The sequence below is a fragment of the Fistularia commersonii genome, chromosome 29 (genome assembly GCF_037954325.1).
Source record: "Fistularia commersonii isolate RoL2024-O1a breed Wild chromosome 29, RoL_Fcom_v1.0, whole genome shotgun sequence".
NCBI classification, from domain to species: Eukaryota; Metazoa; Chordata; class Actinopteri; order Syngnathiformes; family Fistulariidae; genus Fistularia; species Fistularia commersonii.
The window spans coordinates 10,064,654-10,091,653 of NC_141312.1; the positions used below are offsets into that span (position 1 = coordinate 10,064,654).

Here is a 27,000-nt window from a genome sequence, read left to right on the forward strand (position 1 = left end):
AAAAGAAATGCAATAGAGCTTGACAGCAAAATGGTAAAAAATAATCTCACTGTTTTGACCGCTTCTTTTATGAGTTTTTCTCTGTGAAACTATTTATTTGTTTTGTTTTTCTCTACACCACTATGACAGGTACATACTGTATACCACATATAATGAGATGACATGATCGTGTCATGACATTACATTATATTACATTGCAGTCATTTGGCAGACGCTTTTATCCAAAGCGACTTACAAAAAAGTGCTATTCAGGAATAGTAACAGAAATAATGGGGGGGAAACACAAACAAAAAAAAAAGAAACAACTCTCCAAATAGGTAATCTAAAATGATATGATACTTACGTCTGGTGCCAGTCCAAAACTTATTGTATTAGTAAAGACATGGCAGGTGCCCTTCGTTTAGTAAAGATAGGCTTCTGAAGTCTTAATGAATATGTCATTCGCCCCAATTCGTCCCAATTTTTTGGATCTAAATATCATATTTAGGGGGATACGGTTTTAACCACCTGATAGTTATGGCTTTTAATGCAGTTGTGAGCAAGATGTTTAAGAGGTATTTTTCATTTGTTCTGTACTCATAGGGGTTGCTCCTAATAATACAGTTATAGGGCTTTGTGGTATGTCCCGTTTGAAGATGGGCGTCAAAAACCTTCCAAAGTAAACTTTGTTTGGGGCAAACCCAAAATATATGTGTGTTTTTGGCAATATTTTTACCTCAATTCCTCCAGCAAGAACAACAACGTGTCGGCCCCATCCTGGCTATTATTTCTGGTGTTTTGAAAAGCCCAAGACTTACGTGAAACTGATAATTCAGTTGAAAAAAATGCAGTTAACAGATCAGATCCTAATCTTAATGCTTGTAAGTGTTTACATAGAACACTTTTAAGATCTGAAGTCAAGTACTTGAAGAGATCGTGTGTGTTTTGGGTGACCGCGAAATAAGAAGTGGATATTTCCGTTAGTACCTGAATGTCACATTTTTTGAGGCTCCTCCGCCTTCACCAAGTTTGGTTAGCATTTCCTGTGTGACATATTTTTCTCCAGTGGGACACTTCCACGCTAACCTCCTCTGTAATGAGCCTTGACACCCTGGACACTTAAAGTGGACTTATTTGCATTTTAAGGTGACAAATAGACACTCAAACGTTCATTTCGGAACGGAACCTTTCAAAAAACTTGGGCGGAGCTTTGCCCCCCCTCAACGCAGACTTCAGCAACATGGACATCATGTTCCGAACAAAGCCGTTTACGGTCAGTGGCGCTTATCTGTCAACATGTCTCCAAACAGACACTAAAATTACATGTAATTTCTCTTTGTTATTGAATGTCTTTTGACGAAGGTTGTGCACGCCGAGCTGCTATTCCCGCGCTCTCTGAATCTCAGCGCTAATTACAATGCGATATCGAATCGATCCAATTAACTCAGCTATCTGTTGTGCAAGGCGTTATCTTCTAATGCACATTCAATCGTCTTAGCTTAGACTCCTCAATTTTTTTTGGTTGAAGAAAAAAATCAATGTGTCGCGGTGTCACATTCCAGCTAGCAATACTGGAATTGCCATCCAGACGAATTTTTCTCTCAGTGGTATTTGTGGAGGTTGTTAAATGTGCTTTGAAAGGGGCACCGCCCAACAAGGGCCGGGGCCTGTGGTGCTTTCAGGGACCGTTGATAAACCTCACCATGTAGGTCATGGTTATTGCTGTTTCGCTATGTTTAAAGAAGTAAATGAGACATTAATGGAAGAAATTTGTATATGTATCCGTGATATTTGAATATGTATCCGTGCATTTAGTTATAGATTCCTCAATAAAAGCACTCGAACATAAGTGATTAGTTACATTTCACAAATCTGTGTGAATGCATTCAACATGTACAAAGGGATTTATTTACATATAACCTTGCAGAATTACAGCTATTAGCATTTGTGTACCCGCACTATAGTTAAGAATCAATTGCTATGGAAAGAGAGAAGGCTGCTGAGCATACAGTATGCTATTGTGCCACAAACAAAATAAAAAAGGTAAAAATACCGTGGTAGACAGTGGTTCTCCGGGACTAAAAAAGATATTAATTTGTGGTTAAATGACTGACTGAATAAACAGTTGTAGGGGTTATTCTGAACTGCAGGTGGCAATTTCTGTGGCATAAAAACAATATTGGTTTAGACACTTCCCATGATGTAAAAAGTTGCAGCTGTCCATTCTGGTGATGTAAAACCCCAGTTTAACCTGTCATTTCCTGCTACAGTTTAAATCACAGTCTTATTATTTGATTTAAAAAACAACTTCATTAGTCCCTTGGGGGAAATTATTCCCCGCATTTTTACCTATCGTGGATGAACTAAGAGCAATGGGCCACTACTTATGCAGGGCATGAAGAGCAGCTTGTCTTTGGAATAAAACACGGCATTCAAACAAGGAACTTTTGGCTGTAAGATAACTGCTCCAACCACCTAAGCCATGCCCTGTGAAAAATATTTTCTAATTGATATCATGACATAGTGTGAATGAAAATATTTTTGTGTAAAGTATTGGTTATGCACAATTTTATTTCATTTATTGTTGCAAATCATATAAAAATTGCACCACGGCAGAATTTGTATTGGCTAATGCAGCATCATTGTCCAAATAGTCCATATAAACTTATCAGAGGTTTCACTGACCTCTTTGAAATTGATCGGTCTTTAGTTACAAAGAATTTCGTTTACTTTAATGGCAACATTGGTCCATAGCAAAGAATGTGAAATATGAAAGGTTTGGGGAATATTTTTCACTTATTAAAAAGTTTATTGTGTTGTAAGGTTTTACATCTGAGTTATCTATTGGAATTTGTCATAACCTAAAATCAAATTAGGCATCTCTAGTGTTTCAAGCACAAATAAACATTTATCAGTTGTTAGGAAGTTTATACAATTCCGATTGAACGCAACAGCAAAAATAACCTCATATTGCTCCTGTTAAATTAATTAAAATGATGCAGAGTTCTTACATATGCAATATGTCACTTAGACTCAAAGCCATACTTTTCTTTTCTGGTCCCTTTTTTTACTGCCTTCTAGGCCTTACATTTAAAGTAAGGGCATTCAATACTGCAATATTGGGCAAAAATGCAACGATAACAGAAAAACCATGGACACTGAAAAAGAGAAATTGTACTGTTCGCTATTTTGTACCATTATGGAAGCTCCTCTGGGATGGATTGATGACATAATGCTGTATAAGCTCTTATCTAGAATGTGAGGGTGATGTCAAGTTCATCAATTTTTTTTTGCACTTCAAAATCCAAGTGAGAGCCTCTTACCATTAGTATATCTTTTATGTGTGTATATGTGTGCAAAACTTTTTAGTTAACTCAGGAGAGGAATATGTTAATATTAATGTCATTTACAGATAAGTGTGATTATCTTTAAACAATTTTAAATAACCTGCAATGCAACTGAAATATGTGTTCATTTTAAATGTGCGTATCTATTTTAAACCTGCTCATTTACCGTGGTATTTGTACTGCATTACACTTACACTACATTTCTAGTTTATGGATACCACATTAGGCAGTTTTTTATTTATAAGCACATACAAATAGAAGAGTATTTGAACAATGCTTTTCAAGCTAGAGTGGGATTGCAAAGTGACACAAATGGAAAGGCAGCTGAAACACAGACAGGTGCAGATAGATGCAGACTAAAAAGTTGATTTAGCCTGGAGAACATTATGCTTATAATACTATTTCTGATAGTTGGAGCACAGTTACCTAGTATGAATGAACATCGCTTCATAAACTATGCAAGCATGCAATGAGCTAATATAAAGTTAAAATAAGGATGATATCATGAAACACCAATCAAAAATGCACTCAGTATAGAATTGATATTATTTATAGGTAGGTTTGACATGGGAAATATGAAAAAATGTGAGCAAATGTGAACTAAAATGTAACATTTTTGAGAAATATAAATTATATATCACAAAAAGCCTAAATACACAGTATTCTTCCTCTTCTTCTCTGACCTTCTCTCCAAAACATCTAACATGTGCTGTTCCTCTGATCGACTCATTTCTGATCTTATCCATCCCGGTCACTCCCAAAGAGAACCTCAACATCTTTATCTTTGCGACCTCTAGTTCTGCCTCCTCTCTTTTCGTCATTGTAACAGATTCTAGTCCATACAGCATCACTGGTCTCACCATTGTCTTGTACACCTTTCCTTTCATTCTAGCCGGTAGTCTTCTATCACATAATACCCCTGACACTTTTCTCCACCCATTCCAACCTGCTTGAACCCGTCTCTTCACCTCTATTCCACACTCTCCGTTGCTATTCTCCAAATGGATGACATTTGAAACAGACAAACACAAAGGCATTACTCCTCAACTAGTGGGGCACGCCCTGCTAGGGAGGGCGCAGCACAATGCCAAGGGGTGTGTGTATGACCCTGTGGAACACAAGTATTTTTACTGTACTAGAATAAAGTGTAATTGCACATCCACTGTAGGTGGCAGTGGTGCTCACATTTCAGAGTATTAGTTCTGAGGTGTAGGCTCTTTGCATCAAGCATGTGCACACAGAGCAGTCAATATGAGGTGCAACGACCAAACCCTCAAGAGATACCATGAAAAATATTTAACAGGGGCGATAAGAAAGGGGGTGAGAGATGGAGATATTGAAACAAATGAAAGTCACCCGAAAGCTCAGTCGAGGAAATATGATGCTTGCCTTCACTGTGACTACGGTGGGGGATGAGGAGAGACCAGTGCGTTTACTGTGAGCTGAGAATTGCAGTATCATGCTTCAAACCCAGCTTTGAAAAGCTATGCACTGCAAAATGTGCTCTTCTTCTTTCTGCTTTTCCCTTCAGGGTTTGCCACAGCGAGTCAACCTTCTCCATCAAACCCTATTCTCTGTATCATCCTCTCTCACACATACTACCTTCATATCCTCTCTCCCTACTTCCATAAATCTTCTCCTTGGTTTTCCTCGAGACCTCTAGCCTGGCAGCTCCAATACAGCTTCCTTCTACCAATATATCCACTATCCCTCCTCTGTATGTAACCGAACCATCTTAGTCTGGCTTCTCTGATCTTCTCTCCAAAACATCAATGGCTTTGTCCAGCTATGACCAACTCTCACTGGAGTGGTTCATGGGCGAGTGTAAGGCAAGCTGGGATGAGATTTTTTTAAGCATTTTTCGCCTACAGATTCACCCTGAAGTTACCTTAGTGCAGTGCTTCTCAATTATTTTCTGATACCCCTAGAAAGAAGAAAAACATTTCGCACTCCATGTTGCAATATGGTCCATATTGCCATCAGTTTTTCATCTTAGATAAGAGAACGATCTGTATAGGATATGGCATAGATCTGCCGTACTGTGTAGTTCAGCAGGAGTGTTTTCCTCCAGGTTACTTACATTTGTCCTACACTTATTGATATTGCACACGCACACACAACCATACATGTCATATGTTCCGGTCCTGCATTTGGTTTACTCTGCAATGAAAGATTGTTTAATCATTGCTTTTTTTATGTCTCATGTACAGATGATATGGACTGTGGTGATATTGCTAGCTATTGCTCTCTCTGTAGGTGAGTATTAACATTTCTCTTGCACTATTGTCCATGATTAGTGTTTAGTCAGTAATTGCTTTTCATCATAATACATTTAATTTAAGGTTGCCTTGCCCAACACTCAAGGACACCATACAGAAATACAAATACACAAAATACAGATTTAAAAGAAACAGTCAAAGTGAGAAAGTGGTAAAATTAAAGTGACAGAGCAGTCGGCGGCTGATGGAATTGGCTGCTTTGAGCACATGTGTTTTGAGTTATTTGAAGAGGGGTAATGAACCTATGTTTCTGAGTTGGGGTGGTTATAAATTCCAGAGACCGGTAGCAGAGCGGCTAAATACTCCACTCCCCATGGTGATGAAACGGGAGGAGGGGGCAGACAGGTGTATGAAGGAAGAGGATCCGAGGGAGCGGGAACATGGAGGAGGTTGGACAGATATCCTCCTGGATGTTCACAGGAGGATTTTGAATTGTATACAGAGCTGAGTTGGAGCCAGTGGACCTGTTGGAGTTCTAGTGATGATATGGACAGCTGAATTCTGGAGCAGTTGAAGTAGATGGAGAGATTTGTGAAGGATACAGAGGAGGAGAGAGTTAGAGTTGTCTAAAATGGAAGCTTTTGACAATGCCGGCAGTGTTGGGCGTGAGGGAGGGGCGGGGACGGTTTATGTGTCATGGATGGAAGTAGGCAGACTGGTTAATTTATTGATGTGGGATTGAAAGGATAGTGTACTGTTGAGACACACAGACTCTTACTATGTTGGGAGGATGAAGGAGTTATCCATGGTGAGTGAAAAGCTGTTGGCTTTGGATAAAGTGGATTTAGTACCAATGAGGAGAACTTCAGTTTTGTTACTGTTTAATTTAAGGAAGTTTAGGGTGAACCACATTTTTATTCCCTTGATGCAATCAGTGAGAAAGATGGGTGGGAGAGTTGATGAGGGTTTAGTGGCGAGGTAGAGCTGGGTGTCATCCGCATAACAGTGGAGTTGAATTTGCGGAAGATATTATTATGGGGAAGGGCGTCCAAGTTGAGGTGGAGGGACCCCAGGACCGATCCCAGGGGCACAACTGAAGTGATTGGGGAAGAGTTGGATTTAAAGGACTTAACTTGAATGAACTAATCGCGGCCAGAGAAGTAAGATATGAACCAGCTTAACTTAGTGTGACTGATGCCAATGGAAGATCCAGAGTCAACTACCAAAATGGAAATAATTGGTGATTTTGTTGAGTGCTGTTTCAGTGCTATGGAAAAAAAACAAACTGGAACTGTTCATACAAGTTATTGTGGGTTAGGTGAGACTGGAGTTGGGAGGCAATTGTTTTCTCAAGGATTTGGGAAAGGAAGGGTAGTTTGGAGATAGGACTGAGGTTGGAGGGGTTGACAGCAGTTTTCGAAAGATGTAGGCACAGTTGCAATGGTGAGAGCTGAGTGGATGATGAGGAAAAAAGGAGGGGAGGCAGGCTTTTACAAGTTGTGTGTGGAAGGGGTCCAGTTGATAGGTGGATGTCTGGGATTTTGGATGAGTTCTGTGATTTCTGAGAAAGTGGGGAGCTGCAAGGAAGAGAACAAGTTTGTGGATGTGTGAGAGTCAGTTGAGATGCTTTGACCTTGGTTTGACAAAATCTGCTGGTGAATGTTGTTGATTTTTTTTTTTTTTTTTTACATTGAAAAGGGATATAATGGAGAAGCAGAAGGAGGTTGTGTGTAAGTTAAGAGGTAGAGACTCCTTGGGCTGGGTGATCTTGTTAAGTAGGGAGAACTATGACATGCTGTCAAACATCAGTCTGTATCTGCATGCAATTTATTCTTCATACCTCATAGTTTTATGTTTAATGTAACAATGTTATTTACTGCTTTGCACTCGATTTATTATTATCATATTATTAATTTCATGTCACTATGAGATTGTGAGAAACGTCTTCTTGATTCCTCTGTATGTCCAGTACCTGTGGAGAAATTGACAATAAAGCTGACTTTGACTTTGACTCGAGATGGAGGGAGTGAGTTTCACTGAAAATGAGGAGGGAGTGGTCTCTTACGGAAATGTGATCAGGTGTAAAGTTTAGAGGAGTGACTAGAGCAGCAAATCAAGTCCAGGATAATATTGTATGAACTATTGCCCAGTTAAGATGGCCTGCCAAAATCATATTCATTCTGTATGTTTTAGCGTGCATGCGTGCGTGTGTACATCTATGGCATGTGTAACCTGATACCAACCCTTGGATCATGCCAAGTCTGTTCAACAGCCCATAAAATCAGCTCTGTATCAGAACGCAAAACATGCTGTGGCATACATAGTGTGACTTTAAAATATCAAGCTCAGTGTCCATATTGCCAAATGCATGAAAACATTATGAAAGTAATAAACATTTGCTATTTTTTATTATTAAAGAAAATGAGACCTAAAAAAGCAAATATACCAGCACATTACCAAACTATCTTTATCATCAAAGTTACTGTTGGAGGAGCCTTAAATGGCTCCATTTTTCCTAGTGCTATGAAAACATCTGATTCACAGTATGGGGAGGCTGTATGTTTGCTGTCTTTCATAGCTATTAACAATTCTTAAAATATTGTGGAAAATCCCATGTTGTACCCTTTATCTTCTTCTGTCTGGTGTAAAGGTGTAACAATTTATTTTAACTGAAAACATGTATTTTTTTTCTTTGTTTTTTTTTCAAATAAATGAAATAATGATAAAATGAACTTAAAGGTGTTTTGTGCCTCTCCTCAAAATTTTACATGGTGCAATAATTAAATCAACCCAAAACAGTAAAAGTATGCATGGTAACTACTGTTAACAGGAGTTAAATATGCACATCAATCAGGCATTAAAATGCAAAGATAAAACCAATTCACCCTTCTTGCCATGAAGGTCAGGGAATGTTAGTGATATTTTGCATGCTGTTTTTGTGGATTTGAGCCACAAGACTAATTTATTTGTTACAGGTGCACTTTCTGTGATGAGTTTGACCTTAGGTCCTTTCTGTTTTCTGACTAGGCCTACCCAGCTGCCTATTCTCATTCTAGTATTTTTAAGACACACTTAGGATCTTACGTCAAATAACATTGCAGTATTGGAGTGTAATGAAAAAGGACCATGAATATTTTGAGCTAGATCGATTTTTATGCTGGCAGTCTGAGTAGACCTATGAATGCCATTCACCATGGCATTTGTTTACGGTCCATTTTACCCTAGATTTCCCCTTACTTCTTTTCGCTAAACTACTTTTTTCAATGTGTTTCCTTCATGGATTTCTATCAAGAGTCCTATTCAGTCCCAGATGTCCATGAGCTTCTGGTTCATGGACGTCAGCTGAAGATCTTCCTGCCCAAAAGTGTAGAGACGTTGCAGTTCACACCAGTTGATGACCCTGGAAAAACTTTTGTGTACTGGGAAAGAGGGAGAAGCAGGTAAGAAATACTTAAGAATACAAGTGTGAACAACATGATATTTGTGGTTACATGTTAGTTGCCATATAAGCGCACCTAATGTAAAACAAACTTTTTTCGTAACTTTTCAAGGATGAACAAAGGCAGGGTGTCAGGTACAGGAAGTGACCGACGCTGGTACATTGAGAAGGTAAGCTTAAACTTTTGTAAAATTACACATATCTGGTTGAATTAATTGCAATAATTTTTATGATTTTTATTTTTTTACAACCATGTAACTTCTAGTTTACCATGGTTTTGAGCCCAAAACATCTGTTTGACTTCTATCATGAATGTGGTATCACAATTCAAACCAGACGATTAAGTAGTCAACAAGAAAGTCAATGAAAAAAACAACCTCTAGACAAATAAGAAGAACATTAATAAAGTGGTGATTTTGGAATGTTGTATATCACATTGGGCCAAAAATACGAAATCGGTACAAGACAAGGGCCGGAGTAGTTCAATGTTTATTGAGCCAAAAAAGAATTTCCTTTGAAGAAAAATCCAAATTGCCTTGTAGTAGCAAGAAAAAAGTACAAAAAGGAAACATATTACATATCAGTTTTCTGCTCTCTGATGTTCTCTATTCTATGCCAGATTTCTTATAATTGAAAAATTGCTTGCATTTATTTCTTAAGGCTCTATGAGCAAAACATTCTCATCGCAATATGCCAACCGCTTGAATGACGAATGGTGAAGCGTCCCTTGGCGTCACATACAGATGCAGTAGGAACTCCCTTTTGTAATTTTTTGTCATTTTTTGACAAACCTGGAGAATTTTTTTTCCTAATTTTCGCCGACACATTCTCATGCGTCATATGCACCGCATAGGGGCGCATTAGGCACCCCTTTCTTGTTGGGTGTCGCGTCAGTGGTGGAACACGATTTCTCCTTTATAACACAAACATGCAAAATACTAACTCTGCTTTTATTGTCATTAGGTTCAGAGAGAATTACAAGTGTTGATATAGACACAACAGTCCAGGTCTGTTGGAAAATGACAAGAAAGGGGTTCCTAATGCTTCAGTATTTGACATGAAAGGATGAAACATTCGTCAGGCAGTTGATGCATTTGGATGAGAATGGGCTGCTATAAGCAGCTTCTCCTGAGTAATTTCCCTAGTAATTCCTTGTGCATTTTCTCCTATATCTTGCCCACCACTTCACTCTTGAAGTGCATTGTGGGCGCTGCAAGGCAAGCCCATTTCATTTACGCATTCTTTTTCCGCTTCAGACACCCTTTCCCGTAGTTGTGCCATACATTGATCTTAATCCCAAAAGTCCCTTTGTTAAACACAGATCTGAGTCCACTCCACGGATACAAATCGACAGCTGCACAATATCAGAAGTGCCGCTGCTCTCTTCACTCTGCCTCCCAACTGTCTTGACATCCCCTGTTTTCAAAGTCCACCTTTCGTTTAGCCATTTTTGGGGGAGAGGGCTAGCTGACAGTTGACAACATGTGACTCAGCAAGGCCAGCTGATAAGCATATGGGGCTCACGCTTGCCGCCACTCGAATGACGTGCAACAGTACTTGTAGTCCATTATGGGACTTGAAGTGGTGCTATAAATGGTACTTGCAACATTTTGGTGGGGCAGCTCTTGTAGTTATTAAATATTATCCTGCAGGCCAAAGATAATCCTGGTCCTCGAGTTTGTTGTAGAATAATGTCTAATATGATCCAACAGTCATTCCATCAGCATTTGTGCTTGTCTTTCCCAAAGCACTTATTCCCACTCTGTTTCCATCACACTCTTGCTTTCCATCTCTGTCCTCTCATTTGTTATGCTCTCTCTCTGGTGGTATATAAATACAATGTGATCTTAATTTGACATGGTAATGAAAGTTTTGAGCATCTTAAATTGTCGATTTCATGTGACCTCTCAAATGCTGCCGCAATTTTACTGGCAATTTGCTTTTTAGCTATAATTGAGATGGAAAACAGTCTTGTTAAAAATCTGCATTAAACACGGTACATACATTCAGACACAGGATGATTTCCCACATTCAATACTCGCTCAGTTGCTCAGTTAAGTTTTCAACAATTGTGCAACTATCTTTTGTATTTCAGGTGACATACGAAGACCAGGGGACATATGTTCAGAAAGACCTCTGGAATAGAGAGATCTCAACTGTCAGAGTAGCAGTTACTCGTAAGTTATCCAGTAATTTTATTATCTCTTCTTGCTAATTGTTGCTTTAGAGCTGGGGTCCCCATCCTTTTTTTAAACTTAGAGCTGCTTTTTGGTACTGATTAATGTATAGGGCTACCAGTTTGATACATACTTCTGAAATTACTAATTTGCTCAAAGTATCTTTAATAATATACGTTTATTAATCATTAATGACATTCAGCTATGTGAAGACACTGATCATGTTAGGAAGGTGCACTGAGGGACTGTGCAAACCAGCTGGCTTGAGTCCTGACAAAGATTCTCAACCAGTGGTCCTGAGGTCCTCCACAATAATCCCCCTGCCCAAAAAACCCTGCATTTGAAGCCTCAACGACTACTGATCATTTCCACTCACATGAGCGGTAATGAAGGGCTTTGAAAAATTGGTCCCAACGCCTATGAGCTGCTGAAAGACACCCAGCAGAGACTTTACTGTCTGAGAATACTAAAGAAGAACAATATTAGACAAAGACTACTAATGTCCTCCTACCGAGCTGCCATTGAGAGCACACGAACAGATGAATGTGTTTATCTTACTCTCCAGAGGGTCATAAAGACCACCCAGAAGATGGCGGCTACACAGTCCTGGTTGCCTCAAAAAAGCCCAGAACATAATTAAAGACATTTCCCATCTTTGTCACGTTCTATTTGAAATGTTGCCATCAGATAGACGGTACAGGATAATAAAGGAGAGTCAAATAAATTACAACATAGTTTCTGTCGAATTGCAAAAACTACCCGCAATGCTACGAAGAAATGATTGCCTGACAAATGGCGCCTCAATCTGTTTAAGTTCTGCTATTACTACTTATGCGCTATTGTTGCTATGTATTTATTCATTGATTTTTATATTATTATATTATATTATATTATATTATATTATATTATATTATATTATATTATATTATTTTATATTATATTATATTATATTATTTTTTATTATTATTTATTTATTTTATTTTTATTTGATGCTTTTAAGTCAGGGGTGTCACACTTGTTTGGGTCCAGGGGCCACATATTGTCTAATTTGATGTCAAGGGGGCCAGACCAGTAAAATCATTACCTAGAAGTAACACTCATTCCAAATTTTTCCTTTGTTTCAGTATAAAAGAGGTAGACAGGTAAATTATAAAAATCTTTATATGTAATGAACTGTCCCTCTAAAAAATAAATGACAAATTAATATTAAAAATGAATAATAAAAGTGAATTGATGAAATTACACCCTAAAAATCTTGTCACTGTGGGAAAATTTGCCACTATAATTTATTAGAAAATTGATTGGTAGCATGTATAAGAGGAGGTATAATGTTTAGAAGGCTAATGGTGGCTGTTCTGGTTATCAAATCAATCTTTAATTTTTCAGGGGTTTTTTTGAGTATTTTTTGTGTTTTTTTTTTTATAGAAATAAGAAAAGAAAAGGTCATTTTACCAATGCCACTGACGCCACTGACTAACACAAAGATTTGATTTCAGGCAGGGGGCCACAAAATATTTATACCCAGGGCCGCAATTAGCCCGTTGCCCGCGAGTCTGAGACCCCTGGTTTAATTGATCCCTATCGGGAAGAACCTGCACATTTTGTTATGCGCACGGCAAGGACAAAAATTTGCCATTTGCCATGTTAATGATTTCTCACAATAATTATCAACAATGATTTAACATGGTTGGAAAAATGCTTAATATCAGCATGCAACACTTTATTTCTATAAATCTCTGTAAGCATTTACATTTTCAAATGATCTTCTACAACCGGGTTGTCAATCTCAATTACACAGTGGGACAAACATTTAAAAATCGGTACAAGTCGAGAGCTGAATTGGTGTTTATGTTTATTGATATAAATAAATTAAAAATTGTTGCAACAATTTATTATGGCTCTATCTGCAGCATTTCATTTTTTGCTGCCATTCGAAGTGGCATCCTAACAACCTTCATTTAGTTGTGCATGTGTTTTTGACATAATATTTATAAGGAAATCAGAAGTCTGCTGTTATGCTACATTAGAAGAATTATACAAATCTATTCAAGGTTTTCCAACTTTTTTTAAGTAATTGATAAGTATAAGAATAATGTAATACTGCTGAATATTCTATTCTATATCACTCATCCCAAATTTACAAAATTATAATTGTGTGTGATTATTTAACCCTCATATTATGTTAAGGGTCAATTTGACCCATTGGGTCAATGGGTGAAATGGATCAAATTGACCCTTAACATAAGAAGAGGGTTAAACCTGTGTTTTGGACAACATTTAATTTCTGGCAATGGGTGTCCAGTAAATTGAGGAACTGATGTTATAAAGTCTTCAGATTCAGAAACACCTCATTTTGAACTATTTAACTGAGCTGAGGAGGCTATATGATAAACTGATGGAATACATTCAGCACACAATTGAAATTTCAAAAGGGGACTTAATTTAAAAAGGTTTTAATAAAAGCATTATTTTTAATTTTTATTTCATAAAAAAATAAAGAAAAACCTTTGAATAAAAACAAGTATGTGTGCCTTGTACAGTTGGGTGCAATGTTTTTGTTTGGGGAAAGTAAAGTATATAGAAATAATTTTAGATTTTTTTACTTTGTAATTATTTTTATGCAGAATATGTCATTGCTGTATTAAAAAGTGTAATGATACCATCAAAATAGCGGCACAAATATCACCCTATTCTTCTCTGAGTGTTTGATTTTTTTTTTTTTTATCTTTTTTTTAGCCAGACGTAACTATGTGAAGTGTGTAGCAGGAGAGAGTCTCCACATCTCGCTGGAAGGAATCGTTCTTGCTGATGCTTCCCTGACCTTTTCCACTGAAGGTGCTAATATTACCCTGGTAAGATTGACTCATATTAATTAAAATCAACTATAGACTCAAGAAAAACTAAACAAAACTTTGATCTGTCTTCATATCTTTTGCTGGCAAAAACATTGTATTAACTCTTATGACAAATAGCCTGCCCAAAGAACTGGAAATAACTAGATATGATTAATTAATCATAATTATACTTGATTTTACTCATCCGATCTTGTTTTTTTTCACATTTTAAACTAATTCTAAGTGCATTTACAGAAAAATATTAGAATCAGACACTAGTGAAGAGCATCCCTGGATTACTTTATTTCAGCTAACTGTAACTGATTGTAACAGCTAACGGTAACTAAGGTATCCGGTCGCCTGGTACACATGTGCACACCTTTGTCTGAACATTCGTTATGGATAGTCCATCACAAGCACAGAAGTACAGTAACAAAACACCACCCTTCCACCCTTCCATCACCCATTCCTCTCGATTAGGCATTTCCAGGTCTTGCTGTTGCTGCCTATGTCAGTGTTTAAGTCCCCCAGTAAGACAAGGATATCCCCAACAGAAATGTTCTCTAGCAGCACCTCTGGGGAGCCCAAAAAGAGTGTGTAGTCCGAACTGCTGTTGGGTACATTGGCACACATAACAGTTAGAACCCCTCCCCCAACCCTAAGGTGGAGGCAGGCTACCCTCTCGTCCACCGGGTTGAACCCCAACATGCAGACGCAGAGTCGGGGGCCAATATGCCCACAGATACTTGGTGCCTCTCACCTGGGGGAACTCCAGAGTGGAAGAGTCCAACCCCTCTGGCACCAGAGGCCTGGTGCCAGAGCCCGAGCCGTGTGTTGAAAGTTGTCCGACTGTATCTCACCGGTACCTCTCGGCCTCATGTGCTAGCTTAGGCTCCTTCCCCACAAAAGAGGTAATGTTCCATGTTCCTAGAGCCAGCTTCTGCAGCTGCAGACCACTAAATTTTCTTTTACCATTGTCACCTCTGGTGTTTTTCAGACTTGTCTGATAGAAACTGTCAACATAGCTAATTGGTCAGAGTATCTGAATAGGTGCATCAAAAACTGTAAGCCACTTTGCTAACCACTTTGCTTTGTTTTTGTCTCAGATTTTATGAAGGCTCGTGTGCCTATATCTGTTTTGAAATCTTGGCACTACCATTATGAAACCTGCATGTTGTGGTGCCCTGCATAAGATTGCAATTGTGTGCAGACAGTGTTTCAGTAACAAAATGAACAAAATTAATATTTGGAGTTGTATTTACAGGTGCGTGATGGCGCTCCAGTGTCCCAAGACCTTCCCGATTACTGGGATCGAGTTCAGACTCATTCCCAGAACATTGAGATAAGGAATATGAACTACAGTGACGAAGGCCGTTACTTCCTGAAGGACCGAAGGGACCGATTAGTGTCTGTGACCAGAATGGATCTGACAGGTTGGTGCTAATTTATTGTATTGGTTGTACTTCAATCAACAAAGCATCAACTCAACTGAGATTAAAGTGGTTTTATCTTTATATCTTAATGATGTACGCAACTTCAATGTTGTGCACCTCCCCATGCTGTCTGAAATGAAACATTCTTTTCCAGTGGCCTGCCTTTCAGTAACAGGAAATATGTCTGTGATCACATCTCTGAGATATGATTCAATCTGAGCTTCCATGATTTTTTTTGTAGTTAAAAAGAAATCAAACTTTTTGTGGCTAAGAAATGTGATGATTCCCTGAAGAATCACCCTCAGCTCCTGTTCCTACCTGACTTTTACAGCTTTGAAAAGTACAATTTCCTCTGATGAGATCCATCGTAAAATAGAATGGTCAATCTGAACAAGAGCAGACTGAGAAACCAAAATAACTGACAGCCATCCTTGTGATGTTTCATCTCAACGTCCAAATTTATTCCTTACCTGCATGACATCCTGAAGTCCAAAGTGCACCCATCACTGCATGAAAATTAATTCACCCTATCCATCTGTTAATGTACCCAGTAAATTCAATAAATTCAGTGAAAGGTGATAATATTTTAACAAGCGGCTAATGTGTTAACAAGCCCAATAACTTGTTTGTGAAGAAATACTCCCGCCCCCTTTCCCCCCCTCAGTCTTAGTCAGTTCATTCTGACTAAGAAGTTATCTGTCATGTCTTGACTGACCTGGCTAGGATTAGAGCACCCAAACATATGACTTGAGGCTAGTGCATTGCTTCTCAAATAGTGGAGCATGCCGCAGTGCAATCCTAAGGAGTTTGTATGTGACCCCGGGGAAAATGTGTATTTTTGCTGTACAAGACTTAAGTGTAATTGCGCATCCACAGTAGGTAGCAGTGGCGCTCTCATTGTCAGAGTGTGTATTAGCTTTATGGTGTAGGTTTTTTTTGCACCGAGCATGCACACTCACTGCACAGAGCAGGCGATATGAAGTGCAATGAATAAACCTTTAAGGGACACCATGGAAAATATTTAACAGGGATAATGGGAAAGGCGGTGAGAGATTGAGATAATGAAACAAATGGAAGTCACCTGAAAGCTCAGACAAGGAAATATGACAAAGTAGCTCTTGGCTTCAATATGGGAGACGAGGAAAGACCGGTGTGTTAACTGTGAACTGAGAGTTGCAGTATCATGCCTCAAAACCCACTTTGAAAAGCTGTGCACTTCAAAATGTGCTCATTGTAGCATTTAATCGTGACTCCCTAATTTTGATAAAAGAAATTCAGCACAAATTGCTTTATTCTTTTCGGTTTTGTAAGTTAATACAGGTTTTATATAGTGTGCTACTGAGATAATGTTGCTTATCAATTTGAATTTATTATTTATTGATTTTATTTTAATTTATGTTCAGTATCAAAAGGTCAATCAAAACATTTATAGCTTAAATAAGGATTGATTTTTTTATTTTTTAATATTTCAGGCAAATTGATGCACTAAAAATCTTTTCTGTTACAGACTACAAAAAATATCTTAAAAAGTTATTCTTTGTTGCAATATTTCTTTCTTTTTTTCTTTTCTTTAATGTTAATGAGGATACCATGTTATGCAGAGGTGTTCATTTAACAATTTTATAGACAAAATGCTGCACTCTGGGCAGCGGAGAGTGGGGTGGGGGGGCATGCAAAATGTTTTCTTATTTCTCTAAGGGACAGTCTCGCCACCCTGCGGAGGGATCTCATTTCGTCCGCTTTTATCCGCGATTTCATTCTTTCGGTCACTAACCACAGCTCGTAACCATAGGTGAGGGTAGGAACGTAGATCAGACAGTGAATTTAGTGCCTTTTCTTTCTCCATGGCCCCATTCATTCTTTTCTTTACACGGATCAGTCGTCCTGGTCCCTTTGCAGAAAAACAGTCACAAAGCATGATGTTTCGACTTCCATGCTTCACAGTATGTATGGTGTTATTTGGATGCAACTCCGCATTCTATCTCCTCCAAACACGACAAGTTGAGTTTTTCCAGAGGATCAAGCGAGGTTTTAAGAACTAAACTTAAACTTGTTTTAAGAACTAAACTTGATATGAACTCCAAGAATTCAGACAGTGATTCAGAGTATTGGCCAGGAGGACAGTAAGTTATGATGAGTAGGATAGGTTAAGTTTTACTGTTTTTATATTTGTGACTGATAAATAAACTTGAATGCCAGATAGCTGCCACTCTGCCTCCTCAACCAGAGTTTGGGGTTCTGTTCTGATGATAATTTGTTGGAGTGGACTATCTGTCTGTTCTGTTTATTTTCCACAGACTTGGTGTACACTTAAAACTTTTTTAAGTGTATTTTCTTTTCTTAATTTCACCAACAAGGTTGTTATTACCACCGTTTTAAAAACTAAGAAATGTATTTTTTTCACTTTAGACCATAAGGATGGAAACCCTCTCCTGGCTCTCCTCCTATTGCTGGGAATTCCAGCAGGAGTTTGCTGCTGTTGTCATAAGAAGATTTTTAAGAAGAAAGCCAACACTGCTTCAACACTGCAGGTATTCAACATATTGCAAGTAAACATATGATGACCGGGTCATATAATCAGCTTTGAGAGGTAATATTGACTCTTAATAGATTATTCTCAGCCACCACATTTATCAACTTTCAATCAGTCACATAGTAAGATTAGTGAGTTATGACAGTTATGTCCTGACTCATATGGGCTTTATCTCAGGATGGTTTAATCACACTTTTTTTGTGTACAAGCGCCTGTGAATCTACAAGCTTGTGTCTCTGTACATTTCCTGCAAATTTTGTCAATGCCAAGTATTTTGTGGTTGTATTGGTCTTATGTCTGTTACTCAGAAACATAAAACATTTCCATTACACTAAAATTGAAGCAAATGTCACACATTCAGCATTTAATAAAAATTAAACTTTAGTATTTTATTGTATAAAATTGCTTGTTATTATTTAGTTATTTAGCAATACTTTGGTCTTTACTTAACAAAGAAATGTTCTCCACTTTAGATTCACCTGAAGTATTACCTGATTTAGTTTCACACTGATGGCCTCTCCTTAGTCTGTCATTTAATAATTTAATGGGGTTTGATAATTTCATTAAATAACACTTTGACATGGTCAAAAAGAAGCCAAACTACATTTTCTTCATCCTGGTTTACTAAATATCTGTTTTTATATGGATTTTTGAACATTTTAAGTAATACACATTTGAAACAGAAAAAAAGATTCTTGAAAAAATATTATATTTGTTTCCTTCTTTTATCTTATTTTGCTCTATTTCCAGACGACTCCAGATGCAGTTATCCCCCCTAGTGGCCCATCTGGACCATGTCCTCCATACAATAATCCAGGACAACCAGGAGAGGTGAGATCACATCACCCGTACTAATTACATTTCATATTGTATTAGACAGGTGACAGTATTTCTAAATCCAGTGTCAAATACAGATGATCCTTTTGATATGACTGTTTGCTATGTTCAAATCTAATTAAAGTACATGAATCTGTTGTTTTTTTCAGGTGTATTATCATGGACCTAATCCTGGCATGGTAAATAAAACGTGACAAACAATTTATTTTTACACAGCCATACATATTATGCATATAATGAAAGTGATTATTAGGAGATTATTTTAATTTTCAAATTGCAGACAAAAGACAATACATGTAATTTGCAGTTGTCAATGTGTTTTTTCTTTTTAGAATCCAACAGTCCATCCTCCTCCAGCCACTGGCCCAGGACAATGGAACGGCCCTCCACCTTCCCCTGTTAGTAAAAAATTGCAAGTCATCCCTCTAGAGCAGGGGTCGGCAACCCTTAACACCCAAAGAGCCATTTCCACCCGGTTTCCTCGGAAAAGAAAGCACTGGGAGCCGCCATTACTTTTTGACGTCTAAAATACAGTTACCACTGTATATATTACTTTTTATTACCTTTACACTTTGTATAAACAAATGTGTAGTGTGTTGTTTCTGAAATACACAAAGTATTACGGAGGAAAATGAATTTTATTTATGTAATGATCCTTGACCTGAATTTTAAAAATGAATCAGGAAAAATCACTGTGTCAGTAAACAATAAAAAAAAAATATTTGCAAAATATCTTCATAAATATTTATTTTACCTGGTTTATGGGACTTCTGCTCCCGAACTTCTGCGCACAGCATCTGCAAATCGGGACTTTACCGGCTGGCGGGTATAACGGCTTCTGCGAGTGTAACGTTATTTTGAGCGGCGAAAAATAATAAATATAATTTTATTTAATATTTCAAGATCACAATAATCTTCCAACTTAGAACTAAAAATTAAAAAAAAGGAATTAACACAAATGAAATACACTTCAATTAAATATTTATCATTTATTTTCCCAAGCCACTCGGAGCCGCAGTGTAAAGATGAAAGAGCTGCATGCGGCTCTGGAGCCGCGGGTTGCCGACCTCTGCTCTAGTATATGGAAAAACAGGACCATCCAGCCTGAACATACCTTACAAAGTATAACCAAAGTTTTGGCTGGATATTCTGTTGCTCCCTCAGCTCATGATTGTCTCTTCTGCAGGGCTTCAACCCAGCCTACCCACCGCAAAACCCTGCCTATCCTCCTGCCAGTCCTGCCATGAACCCTCCTTTCCAGCCTACTCAATGGAATGGTCCTCCAGCAGGCCCATACCCTGCCGGACCTGTGGCTCCAATGGTATGAATTGACACTTAAAACGACAGGAATTTGTCTGACAGAAAAAAAGACGTCTGGTTGTGTTTGTCCAACCATCTGTCAGAACATCTCCCAAACTCTACCAAATATTAATGCAGCAAATCTTCTTGAATAATAAATGTATGTTTTCCTAGCATTACTTAAAGTAGTTTGTAAGAAGCTTTCCTGATATTCTTTTTGTTGTATGTCTTGAGAATGTTAGATACCTAAACATACTACTCTGCAGTTTCAACTGCAAAAATGCTTAAAGTCAGCAAAATACAGTATTTGGTAAATCAAATGCGTTTAAGTGGAACAATACAAGAACAATAACAACAAAAATAAAATCAACTGACCCATATTCACATTTTTCTCTTGCCACAGTTGATAAAGACATCAATAGACATTAGAAACAGTAATTGATTATATACATTTTCCATTGAAATAATGAAACTCTACTTTCTCACTCCAACAAACTGCATGTTCTGTTGTGTTAGGTGAGTAATATACTGGGAATTATTACATGCACAAACACTGGGAATTGTTTTTTATGATTGTTCAGCAAATAAGCCAATTTTATTAGTCAAACAACAATAGATGAATTTAAGGGACAATACATTAGTGCTTTCTCTGCAAAACAGTTAATTCACTTGGGCAGTCACATTGTTTAATAAATCCTAATGAATATGAGCTCAATTGACTCTCGCATATTCAATTTTAATTTTTCGAACAGTATGTTTTTGTTTATAGTTCAAATGTCCCACATCTAATGTTCATTAAAGCAGACCTACTAAACTGCTCATTGGAGAGCATTTCAGATCATTTTAGTTGAATGAATTCCATGTTTGTTTATTTTTTGGCATGTTTACACAGGTTTTTTCCCTTGCAAACATGTAGTATATCAGGCCTACTGTCATTTTAATGGCCCCAAACCCAAATGCACATGTTCAACAGCCTGAGATCTCTTATGAAACACAGAATAATATGTAAAAAAAGTCTATTAAACACCGAAGTAAAAGTCTGCACCCTATTTTGGACAAAGATGTACACTTAAGCTCATATATATATATATGTTTCAACATTATGAGTCACAATCAATACATGCAATCCTCCAATTTTTATTTAGGGCTATGCGCCAGCTCCAGTCATGTATGCCTCACCACCAAGCAGTGATCCTGTGAAGGAGGAGGTGAAGATGGAGAAACTTGCCCCCTCACCTGCTGACCCGTTGTTAAAGGTAGAATTGCTAACATGTGCACACGTGCACCCACACACACACAGACACACATAAACAAGCATCTCTCTAGAAATACTACTAATGTGCTAGAAAAGGTCTGATGTGCTAGAAAAGGGTTTTCATGACTTGGGGGATACCGCTTGTCCACTTGTCCTAAATCAATAAGAGGTGGGATTTGTCATTAAATTTTGTTTCCATCGTGCCATAACAAAAAAAAAAATCTGTGCATGAAATACATATGGATGACTAGTAGAGTTTCTTAAGAAATAGTGAAGACAAAGTTATTCCAACACGACCCAATTTCAATGTTTCATGCTTACAAAGACTCAGACCGCAAAAATAAGCATGTTTGTATGTCACTTAAACCATTTTGTATAAGGTCATAGGCTATTCAAATTCAGAGCTTTGCCAAATAGCATGTTTATAATCCCGACTGTAAGCTGTGAATTCTTAAATAATGATAGTTTAATTATTGAAAGTCTTATGTTAGAACACCTTGATGGGGTGGCAAAGTCCACTTATCATTTTATTGCTATAGCAATATAATGACCAGTAGAGTGTAAAAGATAGAAGAAAGTTCAAATGTGAATGTGTATTTATTTAAATTTTCAAATGTTTATGTATTGTGAAGGATCTAAAGATACCTCTTGAGAGGTAAAACATAAACAAAGTGCAATTACCACAATAAAATTTGACTGACAATGTCACTTCTTATTTAAGTCTTAATCACGGTCAACTTTGTATTGCAATTTTCAGCTTGACTTTTAGTCAGAAATATTATTTTTGCATTTTGTGGGCAGACTGACTTCTGTTGACAAAGATGTAGTTAAAAACATAATGAAAAAGTAATCTTGTTGTCAAACAAGCTTTCTTTGGTTAAATTTCGACCTATAGGGTGAAACAACCTCATCTCCTGAAGCTCCAGTGCCGCCCTCCTCAGATGTCTCCCGCCCTGCTGATGGTTCTTGCCAGTTCCAGGTTGATGGAGTAAAAAACTTTCTGTAGGAACGCTTCATCCTACAGTGTTCTCCACCCACTATATTCACGCTTAATGTTTTGCTGGTCATTATATAACCTTTTGCCTTCCTATGCTTTCATATCAGGTTTACAAAAGGACTCATGAACACAAAGACAAACGTTTCAAATGTAAACACTCCACACCTTACCTCATTGCCTTGCTCAGTCTTCAAATGCTTAATTCTTTAAAATGTGTTGTTTCTGGACATTTAGCAATAATTTTTGCTATTTAATCTTACGTTGATGAATTTGTGTCAAAGGTAAGATTCAGAAGACAAGATATAAAGACTAAGGTTTTAGTTATCGACAAGCATTACTGTCATAGTAGCAGTGAAGGCAACAAAGACACATTTTGATACTTTTAAAATGATTTGGGATGGCACACATAAAGCATTCTGACTTGGCTGCCACATGCCCGTCACTGCCAATGAAACCAGGTCCTGTAACAACAAGGTTCACCTTAGAACTCTACATATCAAAATAGTAGTTTTGTTTCTAAATGGGATGGTTACTGATAGACTTGAATTTTAACCTTCTTTTGAGTACATAAAGTCAAGTAATGAAATGCATACAATCACTGTCTTCTGACCAGTCAACTCTGGCACAAGTATGCACTCGTCCTGCATCATAGTAAGTAATTACTCCATAGATAAAGGTCTAGGCTTTTTTTCTTTCCATTGTGTTTGCAGTTATTTTAGCCACTGTTGGACTCCCTCTTAATCCCGTTCATTTAATCAAATCAGCTTCTGATTATGATCTCATATATATATATATATATAAATACATTTTAACTGTGTCATTTTTAAACCGTTATGTTACATGGATACATCATCTGAAATATCTCAGTCTATAATAGGGTTTACATTTTTCATTCAAGATGATGGTTTGTACTTTTTGAGAAATCTATGTGCCTGGAATTGATCATCTATAACCATCGCAACTCATCAGTTTGTGATAAACAATGTTTGTTCAACAAGTCAACCTCTGATATAACCTAACCACAATCGTGGTCCTCAAGTATCGACATGCCAGATCTTTCACAGAGATCCTGGATAAACCGTCTTTGTGCTTTATGACCACAGGGTTCATAAATATTCATGAATACTTCATTCATGAATGCTGATTGTATATTTTTACACTGAAGGCCGCCTGAAGATGTTTGTGTTGGTAAAGTTTTTTTTTTTCCGCTGTGAAAGGGGAAGAGGCACTAGTAAAATAAACACTGAACATTGTCATTAAATTACAGATAATGTTACCTGTGAAAATCATAGATACAGATCTCCATAGAACGTATCCATTTTATCATTTTTGTCCTTTCAGACATAATGATCTCTTCTTCTTTTGGTGTCTCCATCGATTTTGGGGGTTTCCCCAGCAGATTATCTGTTTCTATCTTCCTCAGTCCTCTGCATCTTCCTCTGTCACTAACTACGCATCCTTCCGAATCACATCCATAAATCTTACATAAATCCATAAAACTCTCAATCTAAATGCTCATTCTGGCTCACCCTTATTGCCCCCTCTGATGTGCTCATTTGTAATCTTGGTCATTCTTGTCACTCCCAAAGAAACTCTTCGGCGCTACCTTCTTTGTTTTGGTCAGAGCCACTGTCTCAAGACTGTACCGAAGGGCTGGTTTCACCATCTTGAAAATCTTCACTTTCATTCCCGCTCTACTTTTCTGTCATCAAGAACCTCTGACTATATTCTACATCCATTCAACACTGCCTGCACTTGTATCTTTGACTCTTTGCCACACACCACTTGCTCTCAACAGTTGAAGCTAAATACTTAAACTCTTGTAGCTTCCTCATTTCCTCTTCTTGCATCCTCACTGTTCCTTTTCATTTACACACCTACTCTGTCTTGCTGCGGCTGACCTTCAGTCCTTTTCTCCACCTGCTTCCTGCTCTTTCTACATATCACAGTATCATTATTGCCACAGGAAAACAATGATGGGGACCCAAAATATGTAAAGTGTTCATGTACAGGCTATAAACAGTACATGCCAATAAATCAATTAAAAAAAATATTAATTTAGATTAAAAAAGGAAATGAAAAACAAAAAATAATTAACTATTTATTCATCAGCCAACCCACATTTTTCGTAATCTTGGAATTGCAAAAAATTAATTCCAAATAGGCAAGCCAGCAAACAAATAGGCTTAATTTCAATTAACTTCAATTAATTTCAATTAACTCTATCCATTGAGAACCACTTCCTTTAACTGCACCAACAAATCTTGCCACGTTGTTGGCATTAGAAAAGCTCATGCAGTTACAGTGCATGGACGGGTATGATCTTTTGGTTCAGCTGAAAGCATTTACACGTTTTTAAACTTGACATTGCAATTGAAGCTGAAAAGATCAAGTCCAACCAAATGTATGAATACGGGTTGCTACTGTGTGCCTGTCCAGCTGAGAAGACATGTTCACGATGTCACAGGTAGCAGAAGAAAAATAAGTAGCATTGACAGGACAATGAAATTTCTAGCTAAAGACTAAAATTTTAACTTTCAGATACCCTTAGGTGGCGCTAATTCTTAAAAACAATAAAATACTACTAGTCTTTTCTATGACTGTTACATAAATCATAGTAACAACTTGAGCATTGAATATTAAAAATATCTTGCAAGTTGTAGTGCTATATCTCCACTGGGCTGAACATGACTGTGGTTTGGTCACTTGGTTACCTCTTCGATCGAATGCATGCTAAAATATTTTGGGGACAACTTGGCTTAAGAAAAATTGTGACTTAGGGCAGTAGTCAAACACCAGCATTCTTGCAGGTCTTTTAAGCCTTGACTATTAGTCTTGCAACAGGTTTTGTCTCAAGATTGGACAGAAACAACACTGTTCAATTGGATGAGGACTACTAATGATGGTACATGGTGCCTGTTGTCAAACCTAGTGGAACTGAAACCTCAATGAGACAGCAAAAATGCTTAAAGAACCAGTTTGACTGCCATCCACAGTGACTTTTAGCAGCCTTACTGTCACTGCAAAACATCACTTACTTCCCATCTTGGGAACATTGTTTGTAGCCTTTTTGAACTATGGTGCTTGTAAAATCTACTTCATATAAATGGACAGCCAATCAAGATATTCCGATACTAATTTTTAGCGCTTGATTACTACATTTGCTCTCAGACCATGCAGATGTATGCATTAACAAAACAAAGTTGCAGATTCAATTCAAACTGTACATATTCTTACTTATTTCCGATCCAGCAATAGGTTCTCTGGGATCTACAAATCGTATTCTGTTAAACCCCTTTTCAAAGTCTGGTTCTATTACTGTGTCTAAATCTGCATGTTTAGGTGAATCTCATACAACTCCAGATTTTATGTTTTAACCAAACACATCTAGGTTTTTTTAATTCTTACCTGATATCAGGATAGAATAATGTATTGTTTTAAACATCATCCTCCCTAGAGAGATGACTTGATAGGTCAATAAATACAAATGTTATGATCATGATGAAAGAAGAATTGTCTTCTACACGATTTAATGCGCTGCATGTTGCATTTCTGTAATTTGACAAAATCCTGTTTTCAACCATGATTGGTTACTGCTTATATCCAAAAGGCAAAATATTTGGCAAATAGTGAAACAATGACACCTGTTACAACAACAAAAATATTACCTTTTTGCATTGGAGTCAATGTAAAATAATAAGGACAAGACTTTAGCGGTTGGTTTTAGAAAACCGCTAGAGTTAAAGCTATACAACTGTTTAGGTGAGGATGTGCTGTGTTGTTTATGTACGTAAAAATGTTTCCCCAACAGCAAGCTTGCAGAGTAGATTTATTGAATGTGTGTAGAACAGCATTATCAAAATCCTCCTGAATGATGAGCAAAGCTATTCAGATGTTCCACTGAGTGCCTTTCACCTCCAAGGTGACCATGGCCTCTCTAATTGTTTTGTCTCTGGGTAGGCTTTCAAATGAAGTAGTTTTTTGTCTTGTTTGTTTTTCACTTTATAGATCTCATGTTCCTAATGTAGTGTAAACTGACTTGACTTTAACTGTGTTGCACATTTGGTTGAAAATATGAATGTCAATTGTTTTTGTGTGACATAAATTGTATTCATAAAGTGTATTGTAGTATATGGGTGTTGTTAAGAGCTTTAGATAACGTGAAAACAGCTTGATTTTGGTCTTCTTTGTTACATATCCACATGTATCTTCAGTATATTGCTCTGATACTGGCTTCCTACATTACCTCTATTTTATACTTCTGTATATGCTACTCGACGTGACAATGAAAATACTCATGATCAAGCCAGTTTCTGTAATTGATTGATTCTGAACTGAGAACTGTCATTGAATGCTTACAGTATTTAATTAAGGTAATTACACAAAGTGTGAAATAAATAGTTCAATGTTCATGTTCAACTGTTGATGTAATCAGTGCTAAAACAAGCATCAAACTAAATGTGACACATGTATAATTATGTGGACCATGATGGTTGTCTATGCTTAAGGGTTTTTATGCATCAACAAATTAACTGTAGTGGCCACAATTTAGATAGTAGATATGTATGTGTATGTGTGTGTGTGTGTGTGTGTGTGTGTGTGTGTGTGTGTGTATAGACTTCGCTGTCTTTAATTGTATTCCATCATATTA

The 27,000-nt window shown here is 37.4% G+C and overlaps 1 protein-coding gene across 2 annotated transcripts; it reads left to right on the top strand.

Annotated features, from left to right (window-relative positions):
- The first annotated feature begins 1,010 nt into the window (after positions 1-1,010).
- On the top strand, positions 1,011-23,086 carry LOC147216961 (uncharacterized). 2 transcript variants are annotated; one of them, XM_086176793.1, is made up of 14 exons: positions 1,011-1,125; positions 5,537-5,582; positions 8,838-8,985; positions 9,097-9,154; positions 11,080-11,161; positions 13,898-14,013; positions 15,260-15,428; positions 17,838-17,959; positions 18,712-18,792; positions 18,948-18,977; positions 19,131-19,196; positions 19,985-20,119; positions 21,243-21,353; positions 22,248-23,086. In XM_086176793.1, exons 2-14 carry the CDS (start codon positions 5,537-5,539, stop codon positions 22,356-22,358), a joined length of 1,275 nt encoding a protein of 424 aa, XP_086032919.1. In that variant the 5' UTR covers positions 1,011-1,125; the 3' UTR covers positions 22,359-23,086. The 2 variants fall into 2 exon arrangements, with proteins under 2 accessions (XP_086032919.1, XP_086032918.1); XM_086176792.1 differs by having other exon boundaries at positions 1,035-1,252.
- The last annotated feature ends 3,914 nt before the right edge of the window (positions 23,087-27,000 follow it).

Coding starts and splice junctions, on each gene's coding strand:
- LOC147216961 (XM_086176792.1), top strand. CDS start 1,220: ATGGACATCATGTTCCGAACAAAGCCGTTTACG. Junction 8,986..9,096: donor TGGGAAAGAGGGAGAAGCAG/GTAAGAAATACT, acceptor TAACTTTTCAAG/GATGAACAAAGGCAGGGTGT. Junction 17,960..18,711: donor ACACTGCTTCAACACTGCAG/GTATTCAACATA, acceptor CTCTATTTCCAG/ACGACTCCAGATGCAGTTAT.